This window comes from Lipotes vexillifer, unplaced genomic scaffold (assembly GCF_000442215.2).
Source record: "Lipotes vexillifer unplaced genomic scaffold, Lipotes_vexillifer_v1.1 scaffold382, whole genome shotgun sequence".
NCBI lineage: Eukaryota > Metazoa > Chordata > Mammalia > Artiodactyla > Lipotidae > Lipotes > Lipotes vexillifer.
In genome coordinates, this window is record NW_006780611.1 from 7,529,453 (window position 1) to 7,542,837 (window position 13,385).

Below are 13,385 nucleotides of genomic sequence, written 5' to 3' on the forward strand. Positions count from 1 at the left end.
CTCCGGATGCGCAGGCTCAGCGGCCATGGCTTACCGGCCCAGCCGCTCCGCAGCATGTGGGATCCTCCCCACCAGGGCAGGAACCCGTGTCCTCTGCGTCGGCAGGCGGACTCTCAACCACTACGCCACCAGGAAAACCCGAGGTAGCATTTTATCCATAGGTATTACAGTATGTCACTATAAAATAAGGATTTTCAACAACTGCAATGCCACTACAATACCCCCAGATTTAATAATTCCTTAATATCAAATATCTAGTATTAGAATCAAAGGCTGGGACTTCCCTGGTGATCCAGTGGTTAAGACTCCACAGCTTCCACTGCAGGGGGCGTGGGTTCGATCCCTGGTCGGGGAACTAAGATCCCGAATGCCCTGCGGTGTGGCCAAGAAAAAGGAATCAAAGGCTGGATCAGATTTTTTCTTAGCTCTCTGCCCATGCCCCCCCACCCCAAGACAGCTTGATCACAGATGTTTTGTTAAGAGGGGCAGTGGTCACATGGTATTTTTTGTGATGTTGGTAGCTATTAAAATCAATGTCTGGATCCATTAATTTGGATTAAATTAGTATGGGTTGCAAAACGGTGCTATTTAATTGTATCATTCTTTCTTTATTAGGTGAAATACAGGAGAAACTTATCCTCTGCTATTTGGTTACCTAGTAACACAGTCTGTATAGGAAAGGCAGGATAAATGCTCTACAGTTTACCTTTACCAGTTTTCAAAACACTGACTTTGGAACCATGTAGATGTTTTATATATTTTTAAGAATTTAAAAAAAAAGCAAACTAGGGCTTCCCTGGTGGCGCAGTGGTTGAGAGTCTGCCTGCCGATGCAGGGGACACGGGTTCGTGCCCCGGTCTGGGAGGATCCCACATGCCGTGGAGCGGCTGGGCCCGTGAGCCATGGCCGCTGAGCCTGCGCGTCCGGAGCCTGTGCTCCGCAACCGGAGAGGCCACAACAGTGAGAGGCCTGCGTACCGCAAAAAAAAAAAGGCAAACTAAATACGAAGGAGCCCTAATTGTATATCAAATTGATAACCACAGGAAAAAAATAATTTGAGTAACTTTTGAATATAATACTCTGGACGGCTTTAGTCAGATATATTCTAAGAATAAAAAGAAATGTTGACCTTGGTGGGTTTATAGTTGGTGGAGGTAGTATTGGTATAGCAATTCTGAAACAATTTTATATGTATTGTAGGGTAGAATAAATGAGAAAATATTTTGATGTTTTGGAAACCGGGATTCTTACTGAAAACAGAAGAAGATTCAAATATTGAAGGGAATAGAGGGAACTTTGTGCTAGGTTTCTATAAATTATATCTTAGTTTAGATTTAGTAAATTCAGGGTGGAATATGGAAATCCAAATTTAGAGATTACCCCATGTGACTGAAATGGGTACTGAGCCATGGAAGCCTGTAATAATCCATTTGCAATAATATTAGCAAGCATTAGGCTAAAGAGGCAAAAACACAAGCTTTAGTACACATTATTGGATTATGTAATTACTAATTTTTTTTTTTCTTGAGCCTAATATTTTCATTTTTCTAAGTTGAGAGTGGGCAGGCCAGTGTCAATTATTAAATGTGTGTGTTTGGGGGAAGGGGGGATCAGGGAAGCTGACCATTGTCTCTCTCAATTGTTGATTGAAGTATTTTGTGACTTGTCTGGAACAACTTCTAGTTCAGTTTGACTCATGCTTTGATTCCCCCCCATAGACTGAGGCTGATGTAAATCCGAAGGCCTACCCTCTTGCAGATGCCCACCTCACCAAGAAACTATTGGACCTCGTTCAGCAGTCATGTAACTACAAGCAGCTTCGAAAAGGAGCCAATGAGGGTAAGGCAACCAGAGAGTGATCCCGGAAGAGTGCTAAAGGCACTGTCCCTGTATGGGGTCTCTGGACTAGATTTCCAGTATGGAAAGCGGGCTGGATGCTCTTGATTAGGCCCAACATGAGGACCTAAGAGCAGCAGAGTGTGGTCCGTGGGCTAGCACTGGGTCACAGAGATAAGCAATCAGGAATAAGCATTTGAACAATGTTGTGGTGCATTGAACTTGCTCGGTGAGTTGCATTTGGTATGAGCTTTCCAGAAGTATAGATCGTGGCAGATTGGGATGGTAAAACCATGATCCTTGATCACAGAGTTTGAGAAGTGCTGCATTGCACTGCTTCGTGCTGGTGGAGGTTGTGTGAAAGCTGTTCGAGTCAACCAGGCAAGGGGTGGTGGTGACTTGGATGAGCGTGGTAGCAGAGGACAGGAAAGAAGGGCTCTGATTAAGGATGTGTTTGGACAGAATTGATGGGTTTGATGTGGGGTTTGAGAAAGGCATTGGGGATGAGTAATTGGTGCTTGGCTCCCTGTCACTTCCCAAGGCCACTATGGGGCACAGAACTGCTTAGTCCTGGACGTTTTGCACAGTTTTCTTGTACCTGTTTCTTTTCCTTGGAAATTGCTTTGTTGTGGCTTCCCTGCCCCAACCCCACATCACCTATTGGCCTCATGTTCTTCTCTCTGCAGCCACCAAAACCCTCAATAGAGGCATCTCTGAGTTCATTGTGATGGCTGCAGACGCCGAGCCCCTGGAGATCATCCTGCACCTCCCACTGCTGTGTGAGGACAAGAATGTGCCCTACGTGTTTGTGCGCTCCAAGCAGGCCCTGGGGCGAGCCTGTGGGGTCTCCAGGCCTGTCATCGCCTGTTCTGTCACCATCAAAGAAGGCTCACAACTGAAGCAGCAGATCCAATCCATCCAACAGTCCATTGAAAGGCTCTTAGTCTAAACAGGTGGCCTCTGCCACACTCCCTGCTGCTGACTCCTACCCCAGGGGTTATGTATCGTTTGTCTGTTAGCATATAGTATTTCCAGCTACCTTCTATTGTTACAAAATATTTTAGTGCTCAATTCGGTTTTTGTATTTTTGTATTGTTTTTGTCTTGTTTTTAGGTTGTCATCTCCTCCCCAGCCTCTCCTGTAATCTCCACTTCCACTCTCTCTCTGCCATCTTATCCTCCCCTTTGGAAAATGCATGCCCAGAACAGGTGGAAGCAGGGTGGTTGACACCATTCAAAGGCAGGGAAGAGCCAAGGTAGAGATTTGGTTCCAGCTTTCAGGTCCCACCTTCCTACTGTGCAGGGCATGATGGAAGTAAACACTGTCCACTTTGTATCCCTTGTGCCCAGCATATAGGATCGTGTTTGAATAATCAAGGGGTTTCCTTTGCTCTCTAGGACATTATGTATCATTTGGGGAGGAAGCATGTATTCTGTGAGGTTGTTGGGTGTATGTCCCAAGAGTCAGTTTCTGATGTACCCCTGCTGTTTGCTTTTGGTAATATATTTCCCCCCAACTCCCACCTATGCCTCTGAGGGTGGCAGGGCAGCAACATACCAAAGAGATACGCTGCAGAATTCCAGAGGCGCCTTGGTGAGTGAGACATGGGACAGTTGACCTAGGTCTTGAAGGTGTGGCAAGAGGTTCTGGAATGGAGGATTCTGGGCCAGTCATGGAGAACTGGAAGCTACAGCAAAGATGATGGAATTCAAGGGAACATCCTTGCTTTGGTGAATGGAGATTTCTTCAGTAGACACTTGGTACCAGCTCTGAGAGCCCTTACCCCTTGCCTATTTCCTGCCATGATGTGGGTCAGATGTATGTATTCTCTATCACATCAGAAGGACAGTGCTAATGTGTCATTCTTGTGAGCATCCTAATAAAGAACACATATATTCGTACTCCAGTTTAAAGAAAGTGTGATTCCTGTTAGGAGTCTAGCTAATACCTGAATGAAGCATTAGAATGGTTACTAGTTTCTTGACCTTTTCACCAAGAAGGTGTGGAAAAGCCATGACCTCCACCAGATGATTTCTGGTAGTTCAGAATGTCTTGTTCAGTCATTGAGGTGTTGCTGTCACTCTAGAGCAGTATTTCTCAACCTCAGCTGCCCTGTATGTTGTAGAATGTTTAACAGCCTCCCTGGCCTTTACCCACTAGATGTCACTAGCAATCTTCCCCGTCTCCCCAGACATTGCCAGCTGTTCCCTGGTGGCAGAGTCACCCCTGGTTGAGAATCACTGTTGCAGGACTAGGGCTCCTAGCAGTCCTCCACAGGTGCTAGAGAGCAGGGGAGCCAGTACTGCTGGCCGAAGCTGCTGCCACCTCGCCTGCCGCATTACTCTCTATCTTAAGGTACCATGAGAGCCTGATACCTCCTCTACCTTGAGAAATTTTCTTCCAAAATACAAACAACTGGATACCATAATGGTCATATTAATGAGAATGGATTACATTTCGTTTACTCTTGGCCAGCTTGGGCCAGTGTGACCACTCCAGCAGTGGGTTCCTAGGAAACCTAAAATCACCCTGTCATGCTAAGGCCTGTTCTGTACCTACTGAGCTCATCATCTCCCCCAGCTCACTCCAGTGTTTATATACCCCGCCCCTACTCCTACCCCAAGCAGTTTTCTATCTGTGGATAGTGGAGTCTGAGGTAGTACGTACGTTCTTTTGTTGTATATGTATCTTTACAGTCATACTCTAAAAGACTGAAGTAATTTGGGGGTGGAGGGAGATCAAGTAATCTAACCTCAGGAATTCCCTGGTGGTCCAGTGGTTAGGACTCTGAGCTTTCACTGCCAACGGCCCAGGTTCGATCCCTGGTCAGGGAACTAGGATACCACAAGCCATGGGGCATGGCCAGAAGAAAATAAAAAAGGTAATCCAACCTCCACTTAGATGGAAACTAGGGCATACCCACCAGAACCCTGAGAAATGGGGTGGGGCAGGGCTCCTGGGATCTTCATCTCTAGGGTCCATCTGGAGTGTTGACTCAGTTCCCACAGCTTCATCGTAAGCCTTCAAAGGACAGGGCATCGATTTGTGATCACCCGAAAAAACTCCATGGCTCTTTTCCCTGTTCCTAATGGCTCTGCTATGTGCCTTGTGTCTGGCTCTCTGCCATGTTCTATCTTTGCTCAGTGTTTCATATTTGGTTTCTTGAACACTTCAAATCTGTTTCTCAGTTTCTTTGTACTTGGTATTCCTTTACTGCACTAGTGGCTTTCTCCTCATGCTAGTCGTAAGTACCACTTTTTAAGGGCCTTTCCTAGCTACATCTCATGTTTGCTTTACCCCTAGCACTGTAACATTATGTTTTTTAACTTGTCCTTAGCTAATATCTGAGGTTGTTTTCTGATTATTGCCCTCATTAGGAACTTGTGTGACTGTGATCCCCTAGCACCTGCAGCAGTGCCCTAACACTGATGCTCCAAAAGTGTAGAATGAATAATTCCTAAAGCCTAGACATGCAAGCAAGAAGGAAATCTAGTAATTCCATTCAGCCACCTATGAAGTAGGTTGCAAATTTTTGTGTGTAAACATTTTACTTTGGAGAGAGAATCCATTAGGCCTCAAAGGGTCCTCTGACCTCAAACACTGGTTAGGAATTACTGTTTTAGAATAAGTTTCCTGAAACCGTTTTCTCAAGAGGACCTATGATTAAGGAATATTTTTACATTAACAGTAATGGTCTTGTTAAAGAGATTATTCATTCTGTAGTATTCTTAGGTACTAAACAATGCATTTCCATTATCTTTAATCCCAAACTGATGTGACAAGGAAGGGAGGGAGAGGAGCTTGTTCTAGGCACTTAGTATCCCTGGGTTCCTCTTCTCAGTGTCAGCTAAGTTACATTTTGAAAAGTCAAGAATGTGCTTTAGCAGATATATCTGCTTGAGGGAGAGGGGGGGTATAATTGCTTGTTTTCTGAAGGAAAAATAATTTTTAAGTAGCAAGTCAGTATTTTCCATGATACCCTGTGGCAGCCAGCCTCCAAAATGTTCCCCAGTGACACACACAGCCACCCCCGAGAATTCATGCCCTTCTGTGTGAATGCTCTGAGACCAGCCTACACCAACTCAGCGGGTCTAGCTGCAGGACTCAGTATTATGGAATGACATGTGACTTTCAAGTTTCTATAAAAGATATTGCAGCTTCTGCCTTCATGTCTTCGGATCACTGACTGTGACAGAAATCATAGCCATGTTATAAAGACTTCTAAGCAGCCTGTGGAAAGTGCCTTGAAACCTCTAGCCAAAAGTCAGCACCAACTGCCAGCTGTAGGAAATGAGTCTATCTCATTTGTACTTGAGGGATTTTAATTTATAGAGGTGACTGAGTGATGACATGGAGAAGTTGGTACTACTGAAAGAAGAATTCATTACTTTTCCCAAGAGAAGGGTGCCGGTGTGCCATGCAGGACCACAGGGAAAACACCAGGTTTTGGTCAGGCAGCAGAAGCAGGAGCAAGGGGAAAGCTTAGGCCACAGCCTTTATTGGGGTTTATTTGGCAAAGGCAAGGCAGGGCAGAGTAAACAGCTTAAGATTGGCTAGTTTGAACAATTCTGGTGGACTTTGGGCTATAAGGGTGGTCTCTAGTTGCCTGGTACCCTGCCCTGATAATTTAAGGCAAGGGCAATACTGGCTTGGTGTGTGACATAGATAAAGGAGGTGCTTGGCTTGTATGAGAGGTATGCTCCCAAGTAAGTTTTTAATTGTCTTTAGTAACTAGCTAGCCCTGGGAGGATCAGTCTCTCCATCCATTTGTAAGGCCCCCCAGCTTATGTCAAAACATAAAATACAGAAAATAAAAAACGTGATTAATACAGCCTCCCTGCAAGTGGATCCTCCAGCCTCGGTCAAGCTTTCAGATGACAGCAGCCCTGGGCAACATCTTGAATGTAGCCTCATGACTGACTTCAAGCCAGAACCACCCAGCCTCTTCTTTCCCAAATTCCTTATCTACAAAAATGGTGAGAGATAATATGTGGTTATTGTTGTTTTCAAGCCAACAGTTTTGGGAGTAATTTGTTACACAGCAATAGACAACTAAGGTTGGGAGGTAGATGATGAAAAGCTGAGGCGGTCTTGTCAAAACAGCAGCAATAAATATGACCATGTCAAAATTGCTCTGGTGACAAAGAATGCCGGAAGTGCTAGCAGGGCCCACAGGTGAGAGGGTCCCAGCTGCTTGAGTGCCCAGAAGTAAACTCTAGGTAGGACTGACTTTCATATATGAGGCAGTCAGTTACAGCGAAGATTACACATTTAGGGATAGTTTGGGCTCAAACCAGAAAGGCTGGATAGTCATACCTGCTGGTCGAGAATAACGGATGTGTGCTTTCCCTCCAAAACGGATTTGAAGTTGGAATTTCTGTTTGAGGGGGAGGGACAGGAAGTGGATGACTAATCTCTCCCAGATTTCATGGTCCTGCTTTACTTTTCTTCTAATTTTTTAATAAGACATTACATCTAAACATTACAGGACTTCCCTGCCTGCCAATGCAGGGGACATGTGTTTGAGCCCTGGTCTGGGAAGATCCCACATGCTGCAGAGCAACTAAGCCCGTGCACCACAACTACTGAGCCTGTGCTCTAGAGCCCCCGAGGCCCAGCTACTGAGCCCGTGAGCCACAACTACTGAGTGCCACAACTACTTAGCCTGCGTGCCGCAACTGTTGAAGCCCGTGCTCCACAATGAGAAGCCACTGCAATGAGAAGCCTGCACACCACAATGAAGAGTAGTCCCTGCTTGCTGCAACTAGAGAAAGCCCTCGTGCAGTAACGAAGACCCAACGCAGCCAAAAAATAAAAATTTAAAAAAGAAACAGGACAAAAAAAAATAAACATTAAGGGACATCCCTGGTGGCACAGTGGTTAAGACTCCACGCTCCCAGTGCAGGGGACTGGGGTTTGATCCCTGGTCAGGGAACTAGATCCCACATGGATGCCGCAACTAAGAGTTTGCATGCCACAACTAAGGAGCTGGTGAGCTGCAACTAAGGAGCTCCCAAGCTGCAACTAAGACCCAGTGCAACCAAATAAATATTAAAAAAAAAAATTACAGATGTTCCCTCTGCATTCATCCAGGAGGCATATGCACCTATGCACATATGCTTGTTTGGTGCAGTTTTGGCCAAACATCCGTCCGTGCTCTCCAGCTCTTGCCCCGCCCCCGCCACTGGCCACTCAGAGGCGGATGCACCTCCCTGTCCTTCCCTACCCGCGCGGCTCCTAGCTGCCAGGTCTGCAGCGCGCATGCGCAGGCCATTTCGTCCAATCATTGGCCGCGCGTCACCAGCACCTGCAGGAGCGAAGCATGTTTGCAGCCAGAGAAGTTAAGAGTTAGTGCCTATTGAGCACCGTGCCCATTTACGTGTTTTCTCATTTATTTTCCCTATTCCACGTTATGATTCTTATTATAAATATGACGAAACTGAGGCTTGAAAATGCCAGGTAAATTGCCGGTGGTCACTTGTACGTATGTGATGGAGCCAAGATGCAAATTTACTAAATCTGACTTGTGAGTTTACAAAAGCCCAACCAGATCATGTCTGGACATGATGTTTCTCTCCTGGGGAGCTCAAGAGCAGAGAAGGCAAACATCATTAATTTACAGAGAAACTGAGATCACACGGTTGCTCTTTATCACAGACCTCGGTGGTTATTTTTCTAACATTCATATTACTGGTGCTTTGCTGGACTCTTGAACTCTTTCCTTCTCTCCATTTTGTAAATAGGAGAACAGAGAAGAAGGAGCCTAGACTTGGGTAAGGTCCTGCAGGAGTGCAGAGAAGCCTGGGACTCACTAGGTTTCCTCCTCACTAGCCAAGAAAGCCAGGCTTGAAAACAAAGGCCCAGCAGAGGTACTCATTCTTACCTTCCTACTTATGGTGAATAGCCTGATTCTAATCTACCTTTGTGGTATTAGTAACCCTCTCTGGAACCCAGAGTTTCCAAGCATGCTTCATTTAACGGGGATGGTCTTATTTCTCAACAACAAGAATGAATACGTACTGTATTCAATGGTTTTGCATTATTTTGCTGTATCCTCAAAGGCATCTCTTCTAATTGAAGAATTATTTTCCCTCTCCCCCAGATAAGGAAAGAAATCCAAACAAGAACATAACATCTCCTTTCCAAACAAAAACAAGCAAAAAGAAGTTAAAAAAAGAAAAAACTTATAAAAATCAGAGCAAAGAATCCAAAACTGACCCCTCCAACAATCACCTCATGAGATGCTCATTCTAGTTTTGAAAGACACAGGACCTACAAGCCATCCTCAGAGGAGAGAAACCCTTCCATCTCCTTCCTTCTCTCAGGCTAATTCTTCAAAAGCAATAGCTGCAGAAAGAGCAGGAAAGGGGCAGGGAGGATAGAGGGATGGGAAGGGGAAGAAAACAAAGAGAGACACTCCCCTCCTCTTCCTCTTTTCCTGACACTAGGACCCTTCCTTTTTCCCTTCTCCCATCCAACCTCTCTGTATCTTCTTGAACTTCCTACAGCACCCCTGAAAATAACAGGAATGACTCATTTCACTTACACTGCAACCCAAACTCTCAGGGCAACAGAAAATGTGTATCTCTTCTTCATATACTTGAGTGTCACATTAAAAAAATACAACATGAGGGGGGGTTGCCATTTACTCATGAAGCAAGTGGTACCAGAATTAGAAATGTTGCCTCCTTATTACTTCTGAAATCTGATCTTTAGATCTTCATATGACACATTTAAAGGAAAACAGGTGGGAGGACAGAGGATCAGGAGAATATAACCTTACTAGGGCTTGTCATTCCTAAACTATGTTCACCTGACCTTAATTGTCACACTCTTCCCTACCCTCATTGATATTTTTTGTTTCCATTGTGATGAAATCCGTTCCCAGTGGGAGAGAAAATTAAGCTAACAGCCAATGGCATCTTTGGGTGCAAAGCAGACACATCTTTCTCTTTTATACTATAGAACAATACATAGTACAAAGTTAGGGCTCTTTATTCAGACTGTAGAGTAAGGCACAGCAAAGTGAGATGGCAACGCTGTCTCCATGACAACAGAAAGTCTCATAAACAAAGTCCTTGGCTTCTGTCAGCCAGACTCTTCCTGGCTCAGGAGAAACATGTTTTAACTTGATAAAAACAAAACCAGGCCACCTGGCTGCAATGTGGAAGGGTAACTGGCTGTATGGTCTCTGGTCAGGCCTTCTGGAAGCGCTTGGTGAGCGCATCCAGCAGCTCCTGCTTCTTTGTCCCGCTCTTCAGCCCGTACACCCTGCAGGCTTCCTTCAGTGTGGGCACAGTGAGCTTACCCAGTGTGCCCTCGCTGACGTGGGCCTTCAGCTCCTCTTCAGATAACTCCACCTTGGGCCTTTTGCTTCCAGAATTTTCATCACCTGGGGAAACAGGTCAGGTGGGAGTGACTGGAAATGCTACCAGTGGGATCCCAGCTATACTGCACGGGGGCCCTCATATGATCTGGGCTGCAGTTAACCATCTTCCATAAAGCTGTGATGCCTACCTAGAACACCATGGGGAAGACAGGTATCTTGATAAGGCAGCTTCAGTTAAACACAAAAAAATGTATCATGTCTAGGAGGGAGTTAAAAGTAGTGAATCATATCAGTTTACCCGAAACTGCTGATCACGCTGGGTGAGCAAGTCATTCCTTCCTTCCTTTCTTCATTTGAAAAGCATTTATACTTTCAAACTATACTACAAAGCTACAGTGATCAAAATAGTATGATATTGGCCCCAAAACAAGACACATAGGTCAATGAAACAGATGGAGAGCCCAGAAATGAACCCACACTTATATGGGTAATAAATCTATGACAAAGGAAGCAAGAATATACAATGGGAAAAAGACAGCCTCTTCAATAAATGGTGTTGGGAAAACTGGACAGCTATGTGCAAAAGAATCAAACTTTCTCAGACCATATTTTAAAAAAACAAAATAGACTAAAGATCTTTTTAAAGATTAAAAAATAGATTAAAGATTAAATGTAAGACCTGAAACCATAAAACTTCTAGACGACAACACAGGCAGTACACACTTTGACACTAGTCTTAGCAGTATTTTTTTGGATATGTCTCCTCAGGCAAGGGAAACAAAAGAAAAGATAAATGGGACTATATCAAACTAAAATGCTTTCACACAGCAAAGGAAACTATCAACAAACAAAAAGTTGCCTACTGAATGGAAGAAGATATTTGCAAATGACATATCAGACAAGAGATTAATATCTGAAACATGCAAAGAACTCATACAACTCAACATCAAAAAAACAAACAACCCAATTGAAAATGGGCAGAGGACCTAAAAGGCCATTTTTCCAAAGAAGACAATACAGATGGCCAAAAGGCACATGAAAAGATGCTCAACATCACTAATCATCAGGGAAATGCAAATCAAAACCACAGTGAGATATCCTTACACCTGTCAGAATGGCTATTATCAAAAAGACAACAAATAACAAGAGTGGAGAAAAGGGAACCCTCATGTACCATCATTGGTGGTAATGTAAATTGGATAATGGAAAATAGTATGGAGATTCCTCAAAAATTAAAAACAAAACTACCATACAAGCCAGCAATTCCACTTCTGGATATTTATTTGAAGAAATACAAAACACTAATTAAAAAGATACATGCACCCCTATGTTCACTGCAGCATTATTTACAACAGCCAAGATATGGATGCAACCTAAGTGCCCATAAATAGATGAATGGATAAAGAAAATGTGGTACACATATATGCAATGGAATATTAGCCATAAGAAAGAATGAAATCTCGCTATTTGCGACAACACAGACGGACCTAGAGTGCATTATACTAAGTGAAATAAGTCCAACAGAGAATGGCAAAAACTATATGATTTCACTTATATGTGGAATCTACAAAACAAAACAAATGAAAAAACATAACCAAACAGAAACAGAGTCATAGATACAGAGAACAAATAGGTGGTTGCCAGGGCGGGCTGAGGTGAGGAGAGAAATAGGTGAGGGAGATTAAGAAGTATAAGCTTTTTTCGGTTACAAAATAAATGAGTCACAGGAATGAAATGTAAACTGTGGGGAATATAGTTAATAATTATGTAACATCTTTGGTGACACATGACAACTAGACTTATCGTAGTGATCATTTTGGAATGTATAGCAATACTGAATCACTATGCTATGTACCAGAAACTAACACTGTGTTGGAGGTCAATCATACTTCACAAACAAACAAACAAACGAACAAACTCATTGAAAAAGAGATCAGATTTGTGGTTACCAGAAGTGGGGAGTAGGGGCACGGGGAACTGGATGAAGGCAGTCAAAAGGTACAAACTTCCACTTACAGAATAAAGAAGTACTAGGGATGGAATGTACAACGTGATAAACATAATGAACGCTGCTGTATGTTACATATGAAAATTGTTAGGAGAGTAAATCCTAAGAGTTCTCATCACAAGGAAAAAAAATTTTTTTTTCAATTTCTTTAATGTTGTATCTACATGAGATGCTGGATGTTCACTAAAGCTAATGTGGTCATCTTTTCATGATATATGTGAGTCAAATCATTATGTTGTAGGGACTTCCCTGGTGGCACAGTCGTTAAGAAGCCGCCTGCCAATGCAGAGGACATGGGTTCGATCCCTGGTCCAGGAAGATCCCACATGCCGCGGAGCAACTAAGCCCATGCGCCACAGCTATTGAGCCCACATGCCACAACTACTGAAGCCCGCGTGCCTAGAGTCCGTGCTCCGCAACAAGAGAAGCCACCGCAACGAGAAGCCCGTGCACAGCAATGAAAACTAGCCCCTGCTCGCCACAACTAGAGAAAGCCCGCGCAGCAACGAAGACCCAATGCAGCCAAAAATTTAAAAAATAAATTTATTTTTAAGAAAACCATTATGTTGTACACCTTAAACTTATACAATGGTGTATGTCAATTATATATCAGTAAAACTGGAAACAAAACAAAACAAAAAGCATTTACAGAGCACCTTGTCAGTACCAAGGCGCCATGCTAGGTGATAAGAACATGCAGGCTGAATGAGATAAACAAATACATAAATCACGCTCATGCAGGTGTGAAAAGTTAAGACAGCACACAGGGCACTGGAGGAATCACTTCTGATGCAAAAGGGAGAAAGCGCAATGACCACAAACCTAACCTCTCATAGCTCCACTTCCTCATGGGTCTCGGGGGCAAGCAAGGCCCAAATTTGGCTTTACTTGAGCAAAGATAGCCAAAAGGATTATAACCTAAGACAGAATTATTCCCGAATGCTGAGGAATTCACAATGTGCTGTCCTGAAAAATGTGAGTCGCGGTAAAGACATTTTGTTTGGGTCCAGCAGTAAGAAAAAGGACAGTCTAGTAGGAAAAATGGTTAAAGCCCCAAACTGGGAGTTCACAGAAAAAAAAAGTCCAGTAAAACTACATCTTACTCATAACTGAAGAACTGCAAATCAAAACAGAATACATTTTCCCTCTATTTTTTTGTGAATATATAATTTTTAAAGTATATAAAGTCTACAATTGGTGAGAGTGTAGGGA

General features: G+C 43.7%; 2 protein-coding genes across 4 annotated transcripts in view; one reads left to right on the plus strand and one right to left on the minus strand.

Annotated features, from left to right (window-relative positions):
* SNU13 (small nuclear ribonucleoprotein 13) overlaps nucleotides 1-2,785 on the plus strand; it is a 12,063-nt gene extending 9,278 nt beyond the window's left edge. The window contains exons 2-3 of the mRNA XM_007454099.1: nucleotides 1,719-1,839; nucleotides 2,523-2,785. Coding sequence (XP_007454161.1) covers nucleotides 1,719-1,839; nucleotides 2,523-2,785 — 384 coding nt within the window. The remainder of the gene's footprint in view (nucleotides 1-1,718; nucleotides 1,840-2,522) is intronic.
* Nucleotides 2,786-9,801: 7,016 nt separating this feature from the next.
* The window catches only part of XRCC6 (X-ray repair cross complementing 6), a 29,050-nt gene continuing 25,466 nt past the window's right edge, over nucleotides 9,802-13,385 (minus strand). For all 3 annotated transcript variants that reach the window (XM_007453964.1, XM_007453966.1, XM_007453965.1), the window contains one exon: nucleotides 9,802-10,228. In XM_007453964.1, coding sequence (XP_007454026.1) covers nucleotides 10,032-10,228 — 197 coding nt within the window. In that variant the 3' untranslated portion in view covers nucleotides 9,802-10,031. The remainder of the gene's footprint in view (nucleotides 10,229-13,385) is intronic.